The sequence below is a fragment of the Eutrema salsugineum genome, unplaced genomic scaffold (assembly GCF_000478725.1).
Source record: "Eutrema salsugineum unplaced genomic scaffold, Eutsalg1_0 scaffold_15, whole genome shotgun sequence".
NCBI lineage: Eukaryota > Viridiplantae > Streptophyta > Magnoliopsida > Brassicales > Brassicaceae > Eutrema > Eutrema salsugineum.
The window spans coordinates 2,734,489-2,758,848 of NW_006256867.1; the positions used below are offsets into that span (position 1 = coordinate 2,734,489).

Genomic DNA, 24,360 nt, shown 5'->3' on the forward strand with positions numbered 1-24,360 from the left:
TTTCCCTTTTAATTTTGTTCAGACCGAACCCACTTGTATGAGTTCCTCTCTATTGGGTTGTAAGTTCTTCCTCGTCTGCAATTGAATCGACGTCCACAACCCTTATCAGTTTGACATTTTCTTTCTGGTTTCTCTACAACCGTTGCATTTGCTTCAGGGAATGGTTTGGTACCCGTAGGTCGGGAACTGTGGTTTTAGATGAGAAGTTCATTATTTTTCTCTGTTATTATGAGTGTTATGATCAATTCAGAGAATCTCGTATACCCACAATTCCTATACATTTTTTGTAGGACACAATGTTCTTTATGAAATGTGAGCGAGGTACGTCTTTTCGAGCATTTCTACCTCAGTGACGGGCTTACCACAATATTCTAGTTGTGAGACTATTTTCAGAATAGCGGAATTGTATTCCTCAACTTTTTCAAAATCTTGAAACCTCAAGTTTTTCCACTCTTCAAAAGCATAGGAAATGTTTATTTCCCTTTGGTTGTCAACCTTATCTGTAAGTGTTTGTTACAGTTCTGCTGGATCTTTTATGTGTGTATAGTCATGCACCACATTTTTATCTAGATGTTTTCTTAAGAAAATAATCGACTTTGTCTTATCTTCGGCAGAAGATTTATTTTCCTCTTTTATGGTATCGGTTAACTTTTCTGACTTTAGATGAAGTTTTACATCGGTGATTCATGCTTTATGTAGTTTGCTCTGGCAACTTAAACTTCTCAGTGTTTGCCATTTAATTTTCTAAAACATAATTGCAAAAGCATCATTAGTAAGATAATAATATTGTATGCTAAAACGAACTGTTTACATGAATAAATAAAGTGATTATAAAAAAGAATATTACATAGAAAAGTAACATAACAATTGAGATATACTTTTCGAGAGTAAATTCTCCAATAGAGCGTCCATAAATGGAAACAAAATTACAATTGCGCTTAAAATCAACAACAAACGAATCATTCTTCTTATAGATGAAAATCGAAAAATATTTAAGAGAATATATAATGTTTGAGTAAGTTGAATAAATAAAAAATAAGTATATTTATAGATTGAAAACACTGTTCATAGCCGTTTGAAAAAGTAAAAAATTTTGAAATTTTTTCATAATTAGCAAAATACACTATTTAAGTTTTTGAAATAGTAAAATACACTGTTTTAAAAAAAAAATTGGAAACTACACTTTTGGAATATGTATAAAGACTTTTTTCACCAACGATAATTAGGGATTATATATTCTAATAAATAAAAAAATAAAAATTCGAAATTATTAATATTTTAGTATTATGATGAAATATCTAATTACTTAATATTTTAAAATTTATAATTGGATAAATCTTTAAAATATTTTAAAATTTATCCCTACCAAAAAAATAATTTTATTAGTGTTATATATAATAGGTAAACTACTTTTATCGACAATTGAGTTTACTTAATAAAGCAAACAAACAATATCAACAATAAAACCAACCTCTCGTTTACATATCTTATGAACTCGAGAAAAGATACAAAAAAAATCTAACTCAGCGGCTGGGTTCACGTTTTCCCAACACGTCTCCTTCTATGGATGTTCAGGGGATCTCCATAGACTTCAGATTATTGTGTTGGTGAGCAGAAACCTTGCCCCAACTTCTTTGCAAGACCCAACATACTGAGAGTGTCCATTACATTTGTCTTGTAAAACGATCATTAAGGATCAGCCACTATCCTCATATAAAATAAAAGAATAAATCTCGTTATCCCAGTATATGCATTTTATCACAAAAGATGAAAAGATCATAATAATTCCTAGAGATTCTAAGTGCATGCACTATAGTAGAAAAAATTGATGTGTTACAGAAACTAATAACTGTGAACAGAAACCTAATGCTGCCTAAATTGAAACAATAGATTTGCAATTAGAAGTGGCATTTAAGGAGCAAATTGCGATACGCAGTAGCAAAACGATGTAGACTATATAAGTCATCAAAAGGATATGAAAATCTTCACTGGATTACATATAATGAATATGTGATGTTGGGCAAGCTAAATGTAAAATTTCTGATTACTAATTAGATCTGTAAATGTTAGAATATATAAGTTTTTATTACTGTTCTTAAAAACTTTTTTGATTTAAATATTAAACTATTATCTAGGTTAATTTAGTCATCTTACTTACAGATAAGTGTAGTTTTTTAAAAAAAATTAAAAAAAGTGTATTTTCTAAATTATAAACTCATTGGGAAGTATTTTCTCAAATTTTCTCTTAAATCTATCAATTTTGTTTTAGATAAAAAAAATTTATATACAAGTGGCATAGCCTCTTTATATAATAATCTATATATAAAAAGATATTTAACAATATTATGTTGACATAATCATCCACATTATTTATATTATTTAGTAAACTACGATGCGATACAATCGGCCACTATAATATTAATAAAAATGAATAATTATGATGTATTTAACTGACTATGATATAAACACGGTAAAATAATAATGAAGCGACAAACCATACAATATAATATTTAGATGGATGTTGAACTGAAGAATTTGAGACAATGGAAGCATTTTGTTTTGATTTCAGGATATATTTGTAGCAGGCATAGACACATCTGCAATAAGTATGGATTGGGCAATGGCAGAGATTGCAAGACACCCAAGAGTGATGAAGAAACTACAAACCGAGATACGCGAGCTCGTAGGAGACAAAGGCAAAGTAACCTACGAGGATCTCGAGGGTCTAGAGTACATGAAAATGGTGATCAAAGAGACTTGGAGGCTACACGCACCGAGTCCGATCCTGATTCCTAGAGAGGCAATGTCCAAATTCAAGATCAAGAACTACGACATTTACCCTGGAACACGGATTCACGTGAATACATGGGCGATTGGACGTAACCCTGATGTGTGGAAAGATCCTGATGAGTTTATACCAGAGAGGTTTGTGGATAGCAATGTTGATACCAAAGGGACGAGTTTTGAGCTCTTACCGTTTGGGAGCGGACGCAGAGGTTGTCCTGCGATGTATATGGGTTTAAGCACGGTGGAGTATACATTGGCTAATCTTTTGTATCATTTTGATTGGAAAGTTATGGAGGAAGTGAGTATTGAAGAAGCTCCTGGTCTCACTAGCCATAGGAAGCATCCTCTTCATCTTGTACCTGTTAATGTCATCCATCGCAAGTTTTAAGAGTTTTGTGAAACGCAAACGCTGTTTACAAAGAATAATGACCAATCAAGTTTGTTTGTTTGTTTGTTCGAATGTTTAAAGGACCAATGTTGAAGATTCAAAAGTGAGAAATTTGCACGACAAAACGGAAAGGACCCTTTTATTCAACAAATGATAATTTTACTGTTCAGAACAAGTAAGATCATCAAAAACACCAGAGACGTTATTGAAAACCAGAAAACACTTCACAACCGAAAAAGCTTTAGGGTCTCTCTCTCTGTCTCTTTCTTCAGGTTTCATCTACGAAGAAGAATTCGTCTGCACCCATTCGACAAGCGTAGCAACACCAAACCCAGTCCCAGACTTCTTCTTCTCGTTCCAAACCGGTCCAGCCATGTCTATATGCATCCATTGCACCTTCTCGCTCACAAACTGAGAAACCGCAAAAAATACCAAATGGTTGTGTTATTTTCACCGTTTTTGTTTTATATCAGAAACATCTAGTGTATGGTCTTTAAAGAGACTTTGTTTTCACCTGTTTCAAGAAGAGAGCTGCGGTGATGGAGCCTCCTGCACGCCCGCCTGTGTTGACCATATCAGCCACTCCAGACTTCATCATCTCCCAATAACTCTCTTCTAATGGCATCCTCCATAGCTTCTCTCCACTCTTCTCTGACGCAGCAATCACTTCCTTTGCAAGCTCGTCGTTAGGTGTGTAGATCCCTGCCAAGCGACAATCATCATGAGCCAACGTTATTTAAAGAATCCCAAATCACATAGCGAGACAAAGATGTATAGTTTCTTCAGGGTTGTTTAGCTATGTACCAGCCATCGATGTTCCAAGAGCAATAACGCAGGCCCCGGTCAACGTAGCGAGGTCAACAATCTGCAAGTTATCTCACAATTATAAACAGAAACAATCTCCTTAAAGCTTCTCTTATCAATAAAGCCAACAAAAACCAATGTCATACCTTGTCGACGCCCTGGTTACAAGCATACACTAGAGCATCAGCAAGTGTTAGACGACCTTCAGCATCTGTGTTGTTGACCTGCACACACACATTGTCAACAATTAGCATGACACAAGAAAAACAGCAAAGCTCGAACCTTTAGAAAAGAAAAGAAAAAGCTCGGATACCTCAATGGTCTTTCCGTTTGAGGCTGTGATGACATCTCCAGGTCTCATTCCGGTTCCACTAATCATATTCTCACAGGCTGCAACGATGAAATGAACCTGAATGGGAAAGATCAATTGGTTAGTTACCTTAAGAAACTCTAGCTTCACAAAAGTATCTGATGGGAGAAAGCTTACCTCAACACCAGGAGGCTTAATCTCACCAATAGCTTTCGCAGCGCCAAGAACAGCAGCTGAACCGCCCATATCGAATTTCATGAGCTCGATCGAGCAGCCAGGTCCAGTCTTGATGTTGTAGCCACCACTGCAAACACAAATCATACGATCAACAACCACTAAATCAACAATAAAAGAGACAAATTCGTAAGAGCGTAAAAATTCAAAGCAAGTACAGAAGTGAGATGCTCTAAGGGATTACCTGTCAAAGGTCAATCCTTTTCCAACAAGAGCAAGTTTGGTCTTAACAGAGCCACTCGGGGGTTTATAGACAAGGTGGATGAAGTAAGGAGGATTAGCCGATGCAGCAGCAACAGCTAGATAAGAGCCCATCTTCAACTCTTTGCATTGCTCCTCGTTCAAGATGTTTGCAGTGAAGACATCACTGTAGGTAGAAGCCACTTTTGCTGCTTCCTCAGCTAGTACAGCTGAAAAAGATACAAAACCAATAGAAGATTAGGAAAACAAAAACATGACGATGCTAAGCCCACCATGAATGTTCGAGAGTGAAACGATCTATACCAGGAGTAAGCACATTGGCAGGAGAATTAGTGAGTTCTCTCCCAAAAATAACGCCGTAAGAAACATCTTCAGCATACTTGAGCTTCTTTTCTAATTCAGGTCCAGTTCCAAATCCAATGATATCAACAGATTTCAAAGATGGTTTCTTTGATTCAGACTTATACCTCCCATCTTCAAACAAACCGAGCACTACGCCTGTCCACAAGTAAAAAAATAAACCACAAATGAGTTCTAATTTCTAAAGACTCGAACTTGTGTTATACTAATCTGAAGTTACCTGAAGCTATAGCTGATGCAGAAGCAAGCTTGGATTCAATTTCAGGGGAGGCAAGCACAATAGCAACGCTGCTAGATTGAGAAGCTTTTGACACTGTGGCTACAGCTTCACCGAGGCTCTGATAAGCAACAGGTGAAGAAGAAGCGGATTTTCCAAGACCGATCAAACCGATCCGTTTTGATCCTAAACCGGGAAGCCTAAGAACAGTTGATTGACCGGGTTTTCCGGTGAAATCTTCCTCGGAAGAGACTAAAGCTAAAAGTCCACTCAAGTGAGCATCGAGCTTGTTCAAGATCGGATTCTCGAACTTTGAGTGATCGTCTTTCGCCAAGTCTTTCTCCGTCACACCAACAACGAGTGTGTCTCCTTTCCACTCCGTTACATCGATCTCCTTCGCAGCGAACGAGATCTGCTCAAAAAGACAACATCGAAATCGATCGATTAAACAAAACAGAGCAAAATCTATGGATCACTGAATCGGAACTAACTAAAATTCAAATCAATACAAAACCCATCTCAAAATCAGAGTAAAGCAAAGAGACAAAAAAACGAAACAAACCTTAGGAAGCTCGGTGGAGTTGGGTTGAGTGAGGCCAAGAGTGTGAGGCATGGCTTTGGGACTCGATCAACACTAGAGACGTGTGATTGAGGAAGACGAGGAAAATGAGAAAGGAGATGAAGAGAAAGCAATGAAAGTGCCGTCAGAGCAATCGTGTTATATAGAAGAAGAAAGTTGTTTTCTTTTGGCGATAAATTATCATCCGACCCATCAATACGGGTTTTATATCCGACCCGGATATGTACAAATTGAAATGTTGTTGTTGATTATGCACGTGTGTGTCATTTTAACCAAACCAAGCAAATTACAATTGATGTGAGATTAAAAAAAGAAATACCAATAAATGGTAAGAGATAATTGCAAAATTAATTCACTCTTAATTCACTCTTGTTTTATACCATGATCTTATGTCTATCATCTTTGTTTACTCTACCTGATTTGTTATGAATTTTTTTTAGGTTATATATTTGGTTGATACATCTAGACGCTTTAGTTTATTGGTTTAAAAAATTCTTTAGTCTTAGTGGGATTAATTAACGGTTATGCATTTGTTTTTCTTTGACCGTAAACTCTTATTTCGGTGGACCTTTCAATTCAATTTACAACCTCAAATCTTCTTTTGATCTCATCTGGACACTGTTGACTCTAATGGGTTTTGCCATAAAATTAGTAGCCCTCTTTTATTGGACCCGGTTTTTTTTAGAACAATTCTTGGGTTCACCCCTAGGGGTGAACCTCATTATTCACCCCCTTCTATTATAACCAATCAAAATATGCCATTTAAGATTTAAAATAAATGAATATTATTTTCATAAAACAATTAAGGTAAGTTGACTTTTTTATCACAGACAATTAAAAATTTAATATTATTCAAAATATGCCATATAAGATTTAAAGTGAATTAAAAAAATAAAAATAAAAACAAAATAGAAAAACGAATTAATAATAAAAAAATCAAAATTTAATTTTTAAATTTTAAACCATAATCCTTATACCCTAAACCGTAATATATAAATTAAAAAAAAAACTAAACCCTAACTCCTAAACCCAAATATTTATCTTTTAAAAAAAAATAGAAATAAAAACTAAACCCTAAACCCTAAACCAAATATTTAAAAAATTAAAAAATAAAAACTAATTCCTAAACCCTAATCCCTAAACCCAAATATTAATTTTAATAATATATATTTGGATTTAGGGTTTAGGATTTAATGTTTGTTTTTTATTATTAAAATTAATGTTTGGATTTAGAGATTAGGGTTTAGGATTTAGTTTTTATTTTTCAATTTTTTTAAAAATTTAATGTTATGCTTGGGTTCACTATTTTAATTTAGGGTTTAGTTTTTTCATATTAGAAAAGAAAATTTAAAATATGTTATTTTGATAAATTACTTTAATTAATTTTATTATTTAGCTGATTTTTATTGGTTAAAATAAGAAAAAGTAAATAAAAGAATAATTTTAATAACTAAATCAAATTATTTCATTTGAATAATATTAAATTTTTAATTGTCTGTGATAAAAAAGTCAACTTACCTTAATTGTTTTATGAAGATAATATTCATTTATTTTAAATCTTAAATGGCATGTTTTGATTGGTTAAAAAACAAGGGGGTGAATGAAGAGGTTCACCCCTAGGGGTGAACCCAAGAATTGTTCTTTTTTTTAAGAGTGAATTAAGTCAATATTAATAGATAATTGAAAAATTAGTTATATACAATTGATACCTTGTAAATTAGTTAAGTATAAAAGAGAGAAAAATTATAAACCAAAAATATCCTTAGTATTCAAAATAACAAAAATGTCATAAATCTGACAACTTATTTTCTGGCCAATCATGTTGGAAATACTGTTTATCCATTGATCGGAGATATTATTCATGAGAAGATCGATGACACTGTTCATCACCGGAAAACATGGTAACAAAAATTAACATAATAATAGTTATTTTGTTAACATGTTATGTAGAATGTTAACGTGCTTACATAATTAACATGATAACAATTATAATAATAGGTATATAGATATTAACGTGCTAACAAAAATATTCGATACTTATAATGTGTTAACAATAATATCCACTATTTGCAACATGTTAACGTATAAAATACTTGAATAATATCTTGTTAATTTAGTTATTATAGTAAAGTTATACAAAATTATCCTGATAACTAATTTCGTTATTGATAACCTCAGAATATTTGATTACATAAAGTCATAAATATCCTGAACACTCATAAACATAAGCATTGTTGTCATGGCAACATCGACCTCCACCATTTTTCACAGTGTGTTTTCTTCTCCCGTCTTTCTCTCTTTCTTTCTTCTTCTTTTTCTTTTTTACCATTTTTCACCGTGTGTACTTCTTCTCTTCTCTCTCTCTTCTTCTTTCTTCTTCTTTTTTTTTTCTCATCCGAGAGTATTAGAAGAGAGAGAGAAAGATACAATTGTAATAAGTATAAAATCATAGGGATAAAATAGATTTTTGATAATGAATAGTAAAAAGTAAATAGTGTCTACTAGAGAAAACTAATTTTGCAATTATCTCTTACCATTTATTGGTATTTCTCATAAAACAAAGGAGTAAGGAGCAAAGAGTTAAACTTTTTCCTCCTGAAATCTATTAGCAACCCATCTCTCTATTACAAGTAGCTTTGTTTCTGATTTAGCAACCCATCTCTCTATTACAAGTAGCTTTGTTTTTGATTTGTAACTTGTGGGATGGTGGAATGGTAAAAAGAATTTTGCAGAATAAAATTATTTCATAAAGAGAAAATTATAAATAAATTATTTCATCCTGCAAAATTATTTTCGTTGTTCCACCATTCCACCATTCGACAAGATTACTAATCAAATATTTGTTTTTTTTGTTCTTGTAAACTCTTTTAAAAAATTCAAAATACTAATCATGTTTGCTTTACTAAAATTTTGTCCAAAATACTTTCCAATCTTGTTTGTTCTAACTGAGTAACAAAATTATTGTTAATAGTTCTTTTTCTATTAAAGGTTAGTTCAAAACAATTCTAGGTTTACTAACTATAAATTTGAACAGTTGTACTTCCAGCTACTAACAATTACATTTTAATTAAGAGTTTGGTTATAATTACTTTTCTAAGTTATGAACTAACTGAAGCTTAAACCAAACCAAAAACCCAGAATATATATATATATATATATATATATATATTTGTCAACAATGTCCTAACACGTCAATAATGTCTGCTACAACATCAATAATAGTTTAGTGAATAATTTTTAGATGATATTTATCTAATTCTACACCATGTTATTCATATAAGTTTGACGTAATGACGTCACTGACACAAGAAAATAAATCTGCTACCTAATAAATAGTTTTGTAAGTTATAACTTAGAAGAAAATAAGAAATCAAAGAAAATGTGTGGATATAAACTTGCTAAACAGACCTACCTACCGCTCAGCGGTTCGGTTCACTATAGTAATAGAAAACAAACTACAATCATAGGATCTTAGCCGTTAATAGCCAGATTAGCAAATCCGACGGCTATGGATCCGTGAACTCCTAACGCTTCATGAGTCATGAGACCAATCGGGTATCGGCTATCGCATGCACGGTTCCTTTCTTCTCCGGAATAATTGCAAATGACTAAATAATAAAGGGGGAGAGATTTAAAGAAATGACCACTTTGAAAGACCATAATCCCGAGTCAGAATTATCAGTCAGTGAGTACTCTTAATTCTCAATTCTGGGTTTTTCTTTCTCAATTTTGGGTGTTACGTGATGAATTTGATACACTGATAACCATCGAAGAACATCAGTAACTTTTCTTCATGGGTTTCTTCGAAAGATTTATTTTTTTAACAATCCTCTGTTTTTGTTGTTGAAAATCCTGTTTGTGTAGTTAGGGTTGAGATAGATCATAAGAATCTGATAAAGCTGAGATTTTTCAGGTTTGGGGGGTAAACCTGAGACGATTTTGGTCTAAATTCACTTGAGAAATCTTCAAAGTTTTGATTTTTAGTTGTTAGATACAGATCACACTCGTCTTTGATACTATTTTCACCAGTGCGTGTGTATGTCTATGACTGTTGATTCCGATTCTAGAACCCTTTATCGATTGTTTTGTTGAAACTTTTGTACATAGTGAATACTGATTCTCATTTGCTTCTTTCTGAGAAATTTGCAGTCAATATTTGCAGAATTTCACATCTTTTTTTCTAACCAAAGTTGCTTTATGTTCAGGACTTATAATGGATGAAGAAACAGAACGCCAATCTGTTACATTTTCATATTCAAATTGGATGTCAAACGTCAAGAAATCGACACGAGAAGCTTACGAATCAAGACCCCTTTCACATTGGATTCTCTTGATTCTAAGCGGCGCGTCAATGCTCATAGCCTTCCCGGCTTCTAGTCTACTGTCTCGTCTTTACTTCTCCAATGGTGGCAAAAGCAAATGGATCATCTCTTGGGTTGCTGTGGCTGGATGGCCAATCACTTGTCTCATCTTACTTCCCACATACATCTTTCGAAAGATCAAACCCACACCTCTCAGCACAAATCTTGTTCTTTCTTACATCTTGCTCGGTTTCTTGAGTGCTGCAGATAACCTCATGTATGCTTATGCCTACGCTTACCTCCCTGCATCGACTTCTTCTCTTCTGGCATCTTCTTCGCTTGCGTTCTCTGCTTTGTTCGGCTATCTCATCGTGAAAAACCCTTTGAACCCTTCGGTTATCAACTCCATTGTGATTATAACCGCAGCTATGGCTATCATAGCGCTGGATTCAAGCTCTGATCGGTACGATTATGTAAGCAACCGACAATACTTTGCAGGTTTCTTTTGGGACATAATGGGATCTGCGCTTCACGGTCTCATTTTCGCCTTATCGGAGCTTGTCTTTGTGAAACTGCTCGGAAGAAGGTTCTTCCACGTCGCTTTGGAGCAGCAAGTCATGGTTTCGCTCGTGGCTTTTGCGTTCACCACTCTTGGGTTGGTTGTGAGCAAAGATTTCCAAGGGATGGCTCAAGAAGCCAAGAGTTTCAAAGGCGGCGAGTCTATGTACATCCAGGTTCTTGTCTGGAGCGCGGTCACGTTTCAGTTGGGTGTTCTTGGGGCCACTGCTGTCTTGTTTCTAGCATCCACTGTCATGGCAGGAGTCCTAAACGCCGTGAGAGTGCCCATCACTAGCGTAGCTGCTGTCATATTGTTGCATGATCCCATGAGCGGCTTCAAGATTCTGTCTTTGCTTTTGACTTTTTGGGGATTCAGCTCTTACATATACGGTAGCTCGAGCTCAAACTCAAGTACTCAAGCTACCTCTTCTTCCTAATTTGCAGCATTTGCCTCTGTTTCTATTCATTGAAGTAGAATCTGTAAGTCTTTATTCCTTAATTGTGATCAGATACAGATTCATGTAATATATGATTATGTTCCGGCTAAAGTCGGAACTAGTTTTATATGAAGCAAGAACAGTAGAGATAGATATGGAAGCAAACAAGCTCGTATGTACAATCGATACACTTGAAGAAGAAAACAGTAAAAACAAGGCAAAGAAATAAAACTTTCAAGGGAGATTTTGGAGAGATTCAGAGTTTCATTGGTTTGGTTTCGGTTCAATATCTTTAAGAAGACCAACTACTTGCTGCATACTTGGCCGCTTTGAAGGAAGATCAGCCGTACAAAGGTATCCAATCTTGAGAGCTTCTTCCATCTGATCTTCTGAGCCTGTCTCTTTGATTTTCGGATCAATAGCTTTTGATCCTTGATTCTTCCTAACCAAACTTCTAACCCAACTCACCAAGTCAACGTCTTTCTCATCGAGATAATCATCTTCAATAGGCTTTTTCCCTGTGATCAGCTCAAACAGAACAACACCAAAGCAATAGACATCGCATTTCGGTGTTGGCAGCTCGCGTTCGGTTTGCAAGAACTCAGGAGGAAGATAACCGGGTGAGCCGTGTGAGATCTCATCATCCAATCCGTTTCCAAAGACTTTGGCTAAACCGAAATCGGATAGTCTCGGTTCCCAATTCTGGTCAAGATACACACTACTAGCTTTCACATCCCTATGGATCATTGGTGGTGAACAACCATGGTGAAGGAAGGCCAATGCTCGGGCAGTTCCAAGTGCTATCATGTGCCTAAACCGCCATGTCGCAACCGGGCCTTCAATGCCTATGTTCTTGATTCCATTGTCACCGTCTTCTTCCCATGTATCCGTGCTCCAATCATCAGTTGTCTGAACTCCAAATGGCAAATCTTGAAGCAGATTCTGCAAGTTACCATTCTCCATGTACTCGTAAATGGCGATCCTTTGGTCTCCGGCTATGCAATATCCAGTTAAAGGAACAAGATTTGGGTGCTTGATTCTTCCAAGAAACTCAAGCTCTCTAGCTGCTTCTTGGTCACTAAGAGATGAGCCGTGGACCAAAACTTTTACAGCTACATGAATCCCACCGGGGAGGAAACCTCTGTAAACAGGACCAAACTTACCTTCTGCTAAGAGAGTGTCTCTGTCGAAATTGGAAGTTGCGGACAAGAGATCCGAGAACGTGATGTTCAACAATGGCTTCTCAAAAATAACCACTGGAACCGCATTTGCCTGCTTGACATCAGCCACCCATGTAGTGGAATCTGTTTGGAAAGAGAATGGACCTGAAATGCTTTGTTCCTCCTTAAATGAGACATCTTTGGCTTCATGGGATTTGGGTGTCCTTCTCCGGCCAAATGCTACAAAAACCAGTGCAGCTACGAGTAAGAACATAGCAGAAAGAGTCACTCCCAAAGCCAGCTTAAGTCCTCCATTGGCTGATCGTCTTCTCTTGAAGAGCCCCGGGTTTGCAGCGATAGGGCAGCTACTTGTAGAACCAAAGAAGGATCTGATCAGAGTTTCTTGTGAGAATTTTCCGGTACAAAATGTTAAGTTGTTGAAAGAGAAGTTGAATCTCTCCATCCAAGGGAGCTTCTCAAGGATAGACATTGGTATCTCTCCCGTCAAGTTGTTCCTCGAAACATCCATAGCCACGAGGTTCTTGATACTTAAAACTGGGATTTGTCCTGATAGATGGTTTCTAGAAACATCGAGTGTGCTCAAATCACTCAGCTCTGAGATCTCTCTAGGTATGTGACCAGAAAGATTTGTATTGGACAAGTTAAGATATTCTAAACCAGAAAGCATCTCGATCCTCGGAAACATCCATCTGTTGAATCTATTCCAAGCTAGATTTAAGTGCTTAAGCTTCTTGAGCAGTGTCAGATTCTTGAAGATATCTCCACTGAGCTCATTCTCAGACAAGTCCAGATAAATCAAACTAAACCAGTTGGAATCTACCTGAGAGATATGACCTTGAAACCGGTTTTTGCTGAGATCAGCCACCTCAAGACTCTCCTTGAATAAACTTGTTGCCGAGCCTTCAAACTGATTCCCTGAAATGTTGAGAGAACTTATGGATTTCATATCAGCAAAATCTGTGTCCCTGCCATGAATCTTGTTTCCTGCAAGGTTCAAAATTTTGAGCTTTGAAAATGCAGAGCCGAACCCATCAGGAAGAGTCCCTTCAAGCCGGTTAAAGGAGAGATCAATTGAAACCAGAGATTGGCAACCGAGAAGTCCTCTTGGGATTGACATCTGAAACCCATTGTGATCAAGCATCAAGACTCTCAAGCTAACAAGAGATTCCACAGCTTCAGGGATTTCACCAGAGAAATTGTTGTGAGAGATGTCAAGGGACTCAAGCTGCCCAAAATTCCCAACATTGCTAGCGAAAGAGCCTGAGATCTGGTTGAATGAGAGGTTGAGATTCTTCAGAGTGGTCAAACTCCAGAAATCAGATGGTAAAGCAGAGATTTTGTTGTTGCTGAGATCCAAAGATTGAAGCTTGCTGAGTTTACCAATGGTTGTGTCAGGGATTGGACCAGACAAACCCATTCCAGAAGCAATTAACACAATCACATGCTCATTCTGAGAATCACAGAACAAGCCTTGCCATGAACAGAAGGGAGCAGAGAAGTTGTAAGCTTGAGTAGAGCTTAAACCCATTTGCTTGAAGAACTGAGAGACAAAGAAACCATCTGTGTTTGGTTCTTGGCAAGAAAATTGCTTTAAGAACAGAGGAAGAATCAATGCATAACCCCAGAAACCAAGACCCATTTGACAAGTCTCTGAAATTAATACTCAGAAAACCCTAAGAGCAAAACAACAAAAACCTCTCCCCTCAAAGAAAAGTTTTTAGAAAGCAAAATCCCACTAAAGCTGCTTTAGGGTACCTCATGCAAAAACCCAGAAAGCTCAAGCAGTTGAAGACAAGAAATGGAAATTTGATATAGAGTAGAGATCTGTGAGGATAGAAAAAGTGTTTATTTCACTCTCTGTGGTGCTTCTCAAGTACACGAGAGAACAAAAGGGTCATAAAATCAAGAAAAAGGAGCATTTTTGTCGCTGCATAACATCATGGATAAGTGAACTTGGAGTAAGATTAATATATATAATATTAAGCTTCCTCTACATCTCTGACTATGACAAGACTAGATATTTTAATTGGGAAATTCTAAAATGCCAAAGAGACGGTTAGGAGCAGAAAGGAGTTGAAGCTATTTCATAAATGAGAGAATTCATTTTCACAGATTTCAGAAACAGTATCATTGGTTTCTTTTTCTAGTTGAGAAAGTCATTGATTCTTCTCACCAGAAACCCGTTTTCTTTCTTTTAGGTAAACGTAAAACCCATTTCACTTTTCTCCTTTTTTTATTCTTTTATCTAGCTAAAGTTTAACTTTGTTTCTTTTAATAATGTGAAAATTCTGAGCCATTAATTCAGAATTTTTCTAAGCTCAAAATTAATTTTTGATAATGTTGTAAAGGATCCACGAACATAAGAATTGAGCTCAGGTTAGGTAATAAATTGGAATAATTTGATAAGAGATTTCTAGTGCAGTTAAAGATGTTAGCCGTGATTCTATGCTAATTTTGAGTGTGGTACAAGTAGAACAGATGTTAAATAATTCGTGAAAAAAAATGCCAACATCTTAACACGATAAAATATGGATGACATTCAATTATTGAAGTTTAGGTGATCTTTAATACCAAAATAGAAAACACTTTCTTCATTATTCTTATTTTCCAAAAAAATCTCCTTTTGCATTGCACTTATTGAGAACTATATCTTCATTGATGGTTAACAAGTCATGCCATTAAAGGTGTGTACAAAGTATGTTCTTTATCATTTTAGATTGTCGGTTGTAATTTTTCTACATTTTCCTTAGCAAGTTGTAGTTTTTTACGTATAGGTTTAATGATCCTCACAAATCATTACGTATCGGAATATCGGATTAATGATAATTTACATGCAAACTTTAGTTCTCAGGCTCGATCCAAAATATCATTCTAGAAAAAGTTAGAGATTAAAGTTTATTCCATTGTATTTTAAATGATGATTGGCTATATTTGGACCCTATAAACTGGTAAGAAAACCCAAAAATCTACAGATCTCATATATTAGTCTAAGTATATTTGGAATTCATCCCGTTAACAAAAATGTTTCAAAATTTGTGAAACAAATTAAACTCTACAAAAAAGAAATATCGAAAAGGTTTCAAAAGGTTAACATTGACAAGAATTTAAGAAAACAAAGAAATCAATTCTGTCGCGAGTCGCGACGATTTTGATTATGAGTTTGATACTTAAGGATGAAATATAAATGATTGTGATTAAATTTTAAAACTAGTTGATTCTTGTGATATCATTTTGTTAATCGAGTCTTATGATAGTTAGTGTTGGTGATTAGAAAAGTATTAGAAGAGCTGGCGTACAAGTGACGTGTAACATCCCTCACCTTGTGAGACTCGATGAAATATTGCATGAGAAATCAAAGGGGAAACATTTACTTCATTGACTCTGATTTTCTGAAAAGAACGAGTTCCCCGACAAATTATTTATTTCTTTCGAAAGTTATTTATTGTCCATTAATTCTTTATTTATTTATAAGCATATGCTATTGTTTTCCCAATAAAAGTCTGCAAACCAACGGATAAAATTCATATTTTTAAAAAAAAAAACTAGAATTTTCTTGAATATTTTGCATTCAAAAATGTGAAACAATGTTCTGTATAGATCAAAAACAAATTGCTAAAACGACACAATATGTAAACAGAGGGAACAAATTTATTCGAAATCGGTTACATAAACAAAAATTATCTTCGAATTAGAGAGATAAAACTTCAAAGCAATTTGTACCATTCTTGTATACTCTCTTCGTTTTATATTAGTTGTCGTTTTAGAAAATTTTGTTTATTTTAAATTAGTTGTCGTTTTCAGTTTTCAATGCAAAATTATTAGGTTTTTATTTTTTATAATTATTTTTATTATGCAATTTATTTTATTATTGGTTGAATTGTGTTTAAATAGATAATTAATAATATTTTTATATTGAAAAACTAATACAATTAATATTTTCTTAATCTGTGTGCATAACCTTAAAACGACAACTAAATAAATCCGGAAGGAGTATGAATTTTGTATATGAATCTTGTCTCTAATGTAAACACTTGAACTTTGCACTTACCTTAGTTTCTCTCCTTAGAGCCTTCAAATCTATATGCACTATATGACTAAATTATGCCCGTGTCATAGTTATATATGACCATGCATATTTTATTGTAGTTGGTCACAAGTTCACTAAGAAAAAGCCTGGGATGTCAAATGCCAGTGTAAAGTAGACCTCGTAGAAAGAGTTACTACACACATCGAACGTGAAAACCAATTAAAATAAGTAGTTACTAATGATAACTGAAAATGATGTTGAAAGTGTGAGGATGAAGAAACCAGAGTGCTTGAGATTAGAGTGAAGAGGGAAATGATGGTTCGCTTGACAACGAGATTGACCCACATATGTGTTTTTGCCCTTTTTACATGAATCATGACACTTCTTCATGTTTCCGGCAAAATCATTTTTACACTCACACGCATTGTCACTACCTCGTATTTCTATCTATATGGCTCTATGCATACGCTGATACGCATAAGTGTGTATATATACTTTTCTGGAATCCTATATATTAATATTATAAAGCTAATAATTGTTTGGATTATGGTTGGCAAGGTCTTAGGTTATGAAAGGCTGAGCTGATCAATTAACTAAAAGTGGGGTTTGCATATATTATTAGAACTAGTTTCGATAGACGGTTTGATGTGTTCTGAGTTAACTTGTCTTTCCTGTTTCTTTGAAAATGCTAGTTTCTACTCTGCAACTGCACCGTTTTGAATTTTTATATGTACTAGGAGAGAATCTGTGCGTATTATGATTTAATTTTTTAGTTAAATTATTAATTTTTATTATATTTTATATATAATTTGTATTTTTCTTTCATAAATCTAGTCATCTCTTTTATTTATTATTTTTTTTTCTAGTTTGTTCATCCAAATTTTCGAGTTCTTTGATATAAATTTTGATCTAGAGATAATTTTTTAACTTTTTCAGCATATATATTTTTTAAAAAAATTAATAACCTCTTTATATGTTTTTTTTAAAGTTTTTCATCAAAATTCTGACTAACAATAATTTTAACTTTCATCAAATTTTTTTATTACAAATATTACATTCAATCCATCTTTCCAACTGATATCTTCAAAATTGCTGCCATAGATATTATTTTCTTTTCTTCTTTTTTATTTTTTCTCTATTTTTTATATTATCTTGATATTTTTTCGATGCTTTATTGATTTTTTGGTTTAAAAATTTATTGCTCTTATGTGTTATTCTTTAGTTGCTTGTTTTTCTAAACATATATATATTTTTTTTAGCCTCATAACTTGCTTTTTACCATTTTGCGTTTTTATGATCTTAGTCATTGCTTTCATCCATTTTTCCAAAAAATTTTATTTAAATTCTCACATATAATTTATTTTGTTATTACATATATTTTATTGAATCCATCTTTCCAAATATATTTATTTGTTGCCATATTCTTTTTTTCCTATTATTTATCTCTCTAATTTTGATATTCTCTTATCTTCTCGATTATTTATTAATTTTTTTTTTTTGTGTGTTGTAATTTTATAATTCTTGTTTTTGTTCTTCACTTGCTTGAAAATCTTAATGACTTTTGTTATTATTTCTTTTGTCTTAAAACTTGTTTGTTTTCTTCATTTTTATTGTTTAATTATCTTTTTAGGTCAAAGATAACAATTAAATCAAATGTAAATAAAACAAAATGACAATCAATCCTATATATTAAATGAATATGTAGTTTAATGATTAAATCTGATCCTATATATTAAATGAGAATGTAGTTTAATGAAAAAATCCGATTTGTTTTCATTTGATTGGCTTAGAAAAGCTCCCTTGCCAACGTCAATGATGACGTTTATTTCACGTCAAATGTTACATGGCAAGGTCGCTAGCTCTGCGCAATTTCATTGGATGATCATGCTGATGTGTAAATTCTGTCCAAGTTTTTATGATATAAAATAATTAAGAAACGAGAAAATCACAAACGGATAAACACGCAGATCTTTATACCCGACCCGGCCCAATTTTTTGGCCGTATACTTCGTACAAGCCCATTTTTCAAATTTAAAAAAATTTCGCTTTTAAAACTATTTATCGCTTATCTAGAATATTTCGATATTAAATTCAATTTATTCAGTAAGATTTCGTAACTAAATTATCGCTCATCTATGGCAATTCATTCCATTTGAATATTTGAATTTAAAAACATTTCCTGAACATTTATTGGTTAATTATAATCGCAGTAATACGTTTAATTTTATTATTAATTTCTTGATGCTGTTATTGAAGATGTTATTGGACAAATTGTGACGGTGGGGAGTACTGAATTTGTTCAAATTAAAGGCAAAAGAATCGGCAAATTTTGGATTACACTACGTGATACCAAGTAAGTGTTGATATTTTTCTTATATTTTAAAAATATTTTTAAAATGCGTCTCTGATCAGTACTCAATCCTCAAGCGATGTTCACCTTAAATGTACTCTATGGGGAGAATATGCATTGATGACCGTTGAGTACATTAAACAACATCTGGAATCTGTCGTTGTCTGTCTGATGCGCTTTGTCTGTATTCAAGAGTTCAAACGTGAGTTCTCAATATATTATAGTCCACATAGTTATATGTATCTGTTAACAAGTTATGCGAAATCTTGAAATTTTCTTATGTTTTTTTAGGTGTTATTTCAATATCCAACTCTTTCAACTCCACTAAGATTATGTTTGATACTGAGAACAAGATCGTCAAAGACTCCAAAGATAAGTATGTTGTCGGTAATATATACACTTAGGGTTTAGGTTGTCTAATATACTTCAAACAGTATTGTATTAACCATATATCCTTTTGAATTATAGGTTGCCTAAAGACAACCAAGTAGTTGTTCACGCTGATCAGTTGTTCACCATATATCCTTTAGATGTTTTCTTCTACATGATGTTCAAAGTTGCAATTCTTCAATATAATCCCTTTTTATTGCCAATACGAACCTAACAACCAAATGTTGATTTTGAATCAACGAATCATTTACAACTGCCAGCACAACTGTTTATATTAAATGTAAATTTATAAGGTTGGTAATTATTGGAAAAAATAATGTCAAATGGAAATTTAATCTCGCTCAATCATATTCCTCAATATATTTGAAAATGGAAATATGTGTATTTTATAAAGATACATACGGCTGTATCAGATATCACATATTATTAGTAATTAAGTATCGATTATACCAAGATAGCAAAATGGGGATAACAATAATTTTTTTTGATTTAATGACTTTAGTAGTGGAATATACATTTATTCGTAAATTCTCAGAATATTTTATTATTGTTCATGAAAGGAAGGTAGATTCGTTATGAAAATTAAAATAAATTTAAACAACCGTGATTTGAATTCACAATACGTAATCTTAGGAAACCAATTAATTTAAACGAGATCTTTTTATTGAAAAAGAATTACATGGATTTTAATCGACTATTTTGAAAATTGAAACAGTCATACACAGGTCAAGTTCAAAAATGGCTGCTGAGGATAACTCATCTAACAAGGAGAACTCACCTCCACTCTTGAAACGTTAGTTCACATGTAATCATATGGCTGTTTATATGACCGTTAGATCTCAACTATTCCATGTCCAAAGGTGGGAGACGTAGGTGTTCAAGTATTGGACAATCTTCTAATGAAACGCAAAGTGACAATGGAAAAAGTCAATGCATCCAACATGGAGATGATTCCCCACCTCTCCAAAAACGTAAGTACTATTCCTGATACTCAACCTTTCGTAAGCATATTAACAAAATCCCTAATGTTTAGTACTTAATAATCTAGAAAATAAATATACTTATAACGTATCTTGTTCTGTAGGTGGTCGACCTAAGATTTCTCAAACCTCACCACCCTTACAAAAGTGTAATGTGTTATTAAGCTGAGTAGTTTTCTACATATATAAATAATATGTTTTCAATTCTATAATTATTTTGAACATATTAAAACCATAAATTACCGTTTATATCGTCCAGACGGTAGACGAAGGAAATTCCAAGACTCACCATCTGCTGATAACTCATCTACGATCACCCACACAATTCAACAAAATACCGATACATTATTCGATATAACAAACCAATCAGGTAGATTTCGTAATTGTTTTTTGTTAATTTGTATGTGTGATCTCATATGAATATCAATTTCATAGCGTCTGTTCTCAATTTATTTTTTTTTTAAAATAACTTAGATGATTCTAGAAGTCATTTGTCTGACGTCACAAATTATCAAGGTTTGTTATCAACTCTATGTACATTACAAACAGCTTTCAGCACAAGTTAGCTTATTTTATACTTTACTTATCTTTTTCATTAACATTTACGAGAAGACAAACAAGATCTCAAACAACCACTAAAAAAAATAAGGGTTTACAAACGTATGGATCTGAGTCTGATGATTCCAGAGTACGACCACAGAACTCCAGATCGAACTTTATTAAAGAGCATCCTCAAGGTATTACTATGATGTTGTCCAATTTTTAATATATAGGATTATATATTATCCACTACATAAAATTGACAGCTATTGTTTTTATCTTATAGCTTATCAAAATAGATATGAGGCTCACAGCGATGACGAAAATGATGACTATGATGAAAATATTAATCCTAATTATGACGAAGGTGAAACTTCAGAAATGGCAATGGAAGTTGATAACGTGGATGCATATGTAAATATACAACAGATAACCGTTCCCAATGTGTTTGGATCAACCACAAGATTTCAATTTAGAGTTCAACCAAATAGTAAGTACAAATAATATACGTTTATAATTTTTTTTCATATATAATACTATAATGTGAATTATTTCTTGGCAGGATATTATGATGATGGAGATCCAAAGTTCGAATGTGGACACTGTGGAGCTTATTTTTGGTATGGAGAGCGGATAGGAAAATCCAGGAGACAATTGATACCCATATTCACGCTTTGCTGTAAGGGGAAAATTGTCCTTCCTAAACTTAGAAATCCTCCGATGGTGTTAATAGAATTGTTATGCAAAGGGGATGCGTTGAGTAAACATTTTCGTGAGTTCATCAGAGCATACAATATGATGTTCTCTTTCACGTCATTAGGTGGAAGAATAAATTACGCCATTAACAATGGTCGTGGTCCGTATGTCTTCAAAATGAATGGGGAGAATTATCATCAAATTGGTGATATGGTGCTAGACGTTGGAGAGATGCCTAAATTTTTGCAACTTTACATCCATGACACTCTTAATGAGCTATACAATAGAATAACTGCTTATGGGTACGTATTAGATTCATTTTTCAATACTGTATGTTTATCTAATTAAAGACATAATATGTGCATAATTTATTGAATAATATCTATTTGTAATATTCTTAGGACTATGGGCGCCGAGAAAGATAATTTCAAGTATACAGTCTTGGAAATATTGAAGAAGATGCTTAACAAAGTGAATTCATATGTCAAGGTATTTAGACAAGCTAGAGATAGATATGAGGCTGATGGAGGGGTGACGTTCAAATTGAGGTTGATCGAAGGAAGATCTGATGATGGAAGAATTCATAATATTCCTACTTCGGATAAGTTGCAGCTTTGATACCAGGTGACTTTGTTTTGAATATGGAAACGAGAGATATCATTATTGAGTCCAGTACGGACAGAGGATTCTAAAGGATTAGTGAATTACATCCTGCATATCTTCCTCTCCAATATCCTTTATTGTTCCCATATGGCGAGGACGGTTTCCACCTGAAGATTCCAATTGCGTATGACGAATACGAGGCTAGGAAACGTAAATCAGTAACAATGCGAGAGTTTTTTGCATTCCGGATTTGTGAGAGACGTGGTGAGGCTCCTACAATCAATCGATCAGGTAGAATTTTTCAACAATTTCTTGTGGATGTGTATACCATGATAGAGTCCAGTAGACTACGTTATCTGTGGTTCAACCAGAAAAAGATTCGTTGTTTAACTATACAACGATAAAGAACGCATCTGAAGCGGGTGCCGAAAATCTTAGTTCAGAAGGTCCAAGAATTTATATGCCAGCGAGTTTTACTAATGGACCACGGTATATGAATCAGCACTATCTGGACGCTATGGCCATATGCAAATATTTTGGTTTTCCGGATTTGTTCATTACATTTACGTGCAATCCAAAATGGCCCGGAATTACACGGTATCTCCAGAAATATAACCTGATAACAGAGGATAGGCCAGACATTATGTGCCGTGTTTTTAAGATGAAGCTGGATAATCTTATGACTGATCTAACGAAGAAAAAAGGCGCTATTTTTGGTCCAACAGCTGCCAGTATGTTTTATTGTTATAGTAATCCATTGATAAACTATGTTATTTAATTTATTCATCATAGTCATACCATGTTTTAACATTACTATAATGTCTTTCAGCTATGTACACGATAGAGTTCCAGAAGAGGGGTTTGCCACACGCCCATATTTTGTTATTCTTGAAAGATAAGAATAAATTACGAACTACCGATGATATTGATAAGTACATCAGCGCTGAGATTCCTGACAAGACAACAGAGCCAGACCTTTATAATATTGTTGGTGAAAATATGATGCATGGATCATGTGGAGCTGCTAAACCTGACAATGTTTGCATGGTGAACGGGTAATGCTCAAAGAGTTTTCCAAGACCTTTCAATGATGAAATTTCGATGGATTCAAACGACTTTCCATCATACCGGCGGCGCAGGGATAATAGGTTTTTCACCAAAAATGGTATAAATCTTGACAATGGATATGTTGTTCCATACAATAGGGATCTTATGCTACGTTATCGTGCACATATAAATGTTGAGTAGTGCACTCAAACGCGTGCTGTAAAATATCTTTTCAAATATATTCATAAGGGTCCTGACTATGTCTCTGCGGCTTTAGACAAAGATGAGGATGGAGTTGTCGATGAAATTAAGAATTCTTATAACTGCAGGTATATTTGCAATAATCCTATATATTATATGGCCTATATGATTATAATATTTTAGAGACGTTTAGAACACTTTTTTTTCTCCTAAATTGTAGATATGTCTCTGCTTGCGAAGCAACATGGAAAATTTTAGGTTTTCCAACTCATTATAGGAGTGTTTCGGTGGAAAAACTTTGCTTCCATCTCCCAAACCATGAAGTTTATGTCCATGATGAAGATGAACCTCTTGAGTCTATTTTGAAACGGGTTGGTGTTAGTGTTCCAATGTTTCTAGGTTGGTTTGAAGCATGTAAAAAATATCCAGATGCGTGTAAGCTAACTTATGCAGAGTTACCAACACAATTTGTTTGGCATCTAAAGGATAGAGAGTGGAAGCCTCAAAAATGAAGCTTTGCTATTGGAAGGATTGCTTATACCCATCCAAACGGTGACGAGACGTACTATCTGAGGATGTTAATTAATATAGTCAGATGTCTTTAATACTTTCAAAGAAGCGTGTGATGCGTTAGGATTGTTGGATGATGACAAAGAATATATCGAAGGCATCAAAGAAGCTAGCATCTGTGCTTCAGGATGGTATCTCAGACTTTTTTTCAGTATAATGTTGCTAGGTGATTGTTTAACACAACCTGGTATAGTCTGGGAAGCAACTTGGGAGTATTTGACTGATGATATACTTTACAGACGTCGTCTTGAAAGCGGTTATGAAGGTATGTAACAGTTGTAATTATTTAATACATGAAGCTTGCTCTACAAGATACAATTTCCAACTTATACATCATTCTTAAATATATCTTTCTGTGTTGTTATTGTTTCAGGTTTGAATCTATCGACCGAGCAGATTAAAAATATAGCATTGCAAGAGATTCAGGATTTCTTAGAAAGCAGAAGACGTTCACTAAAGAAATGGAACTGTATGCCAAAACCAGATAATTTCATGGAGTACAACGGCAACTGATTGATTGATGATGAACTCAAGTACAATGCTGAGGATCAAAGAAAAGAGAATGAGAGACTTCTTGATATGAAAACAGATGAACAAA

At 34.0% G+C, this 24,360-nt stretch overlaps 4 protein-coding genes across 5 annotated transcripts in view; 2 read left to right on the plus strand and 2 right to left on the minus strand.

Moving 5' to 3' along the window:
- LOC18022088 (cytochrome P450 71B6) overlaps positions 1-3,290 on the plus strand; it is a 7,500-nt gene extending 4,210 nt beyond the window's left edge. Inside the window, exon 2 of the mRNA XM_006404857.2 lies at positions 2,570-3,290. Coding sequence (XP_006404920.2) covers positions 2,570-3,175 — 606 coding nt within the window. The 3' untranslated portion in view covers positions 3,176-3,290. The remainder of the gene's footprint in view (positions 1-2,569) is intronic.
- On the minus strand, positions 3,287-6,040 carry LOC18022089 (leucine aminopeptidase 1). 2 transcript variants are annotated; one of them, XM_006404858.2, is made up of 10 exons: positions 5,864-6,040; positions 5,305-5,713; positions 5,028-5,222; positions 4,708-4,933; positions 4,467-4,593; positions 4,293-4,388; positions 4,126-4,203; positions 3,980-4,040; positions 3,690-3,877; positions 3,287-3,586 (listed from the first exon to the last, which is right to left on the minus strand). In XM_006404858.2, the coding sequence occupies exons 1-10, from the start codon at positions 5,912-5,914 to the stop codon at positions 3,455-3,457; spliced, it is 1,563 nt and encodes a 520-aa protein (XP_006404921.1). In that variant the 5' UTR covers positions 5,915-6,040; the 3' UTR covers positions 3,287-3,454. The 2 variants fall into 2 exon arrangements, with proteins under 2 accessions (XP_006404921.1, XP_024014293.1); XM_024158525.1 differs by having other exon boundaries at positions 4,293-4,593.
- A 3,259-nt stretch (positions 6,041-9,299) lies between these two features.
- LOC18021916 (probable purine permease 5) lies at positions 9,300-11,307 on the plus strand. Its single transcript, XM_006404860.2, has 2 exons — positions 9,300-9,566; positions 10,087-11,307. The coding sequence occupies exons 1-2, from the start codon at positions 9,521-9,523 to the stop codon at positions 11,175-11,177; spliced, it is 1,137 nt and encodes a 378-aa protein (XP_006404923.2). The 5' UTR covers positions 9,300-9,520; the 3' UTR covers positions 11,178-11,307.
- A 21-nt stretch (positions 11,308-11,328) lies between these two features.
- On the minus strand, positions 11,329-14,384 carry LOC18021917 (probable LRR receptor-like serine/threonine-protein kinase At2g24230). Its single transcript, XM_006404861.2, has one exon. It carries the CDS (start codon positions 13,995-13,997, stop codon positions 11,442-11,444), a length of 2,556 nt encoding a protein of 851 aa, XP_006404924.1. The 5' UTR covers positions 13,998-14,384; the 3' UTR covers positions 11,329-11,441.
- Between the last annotated feature and the right edge of the window lie 9,976 nt (positions 14,385-24,360).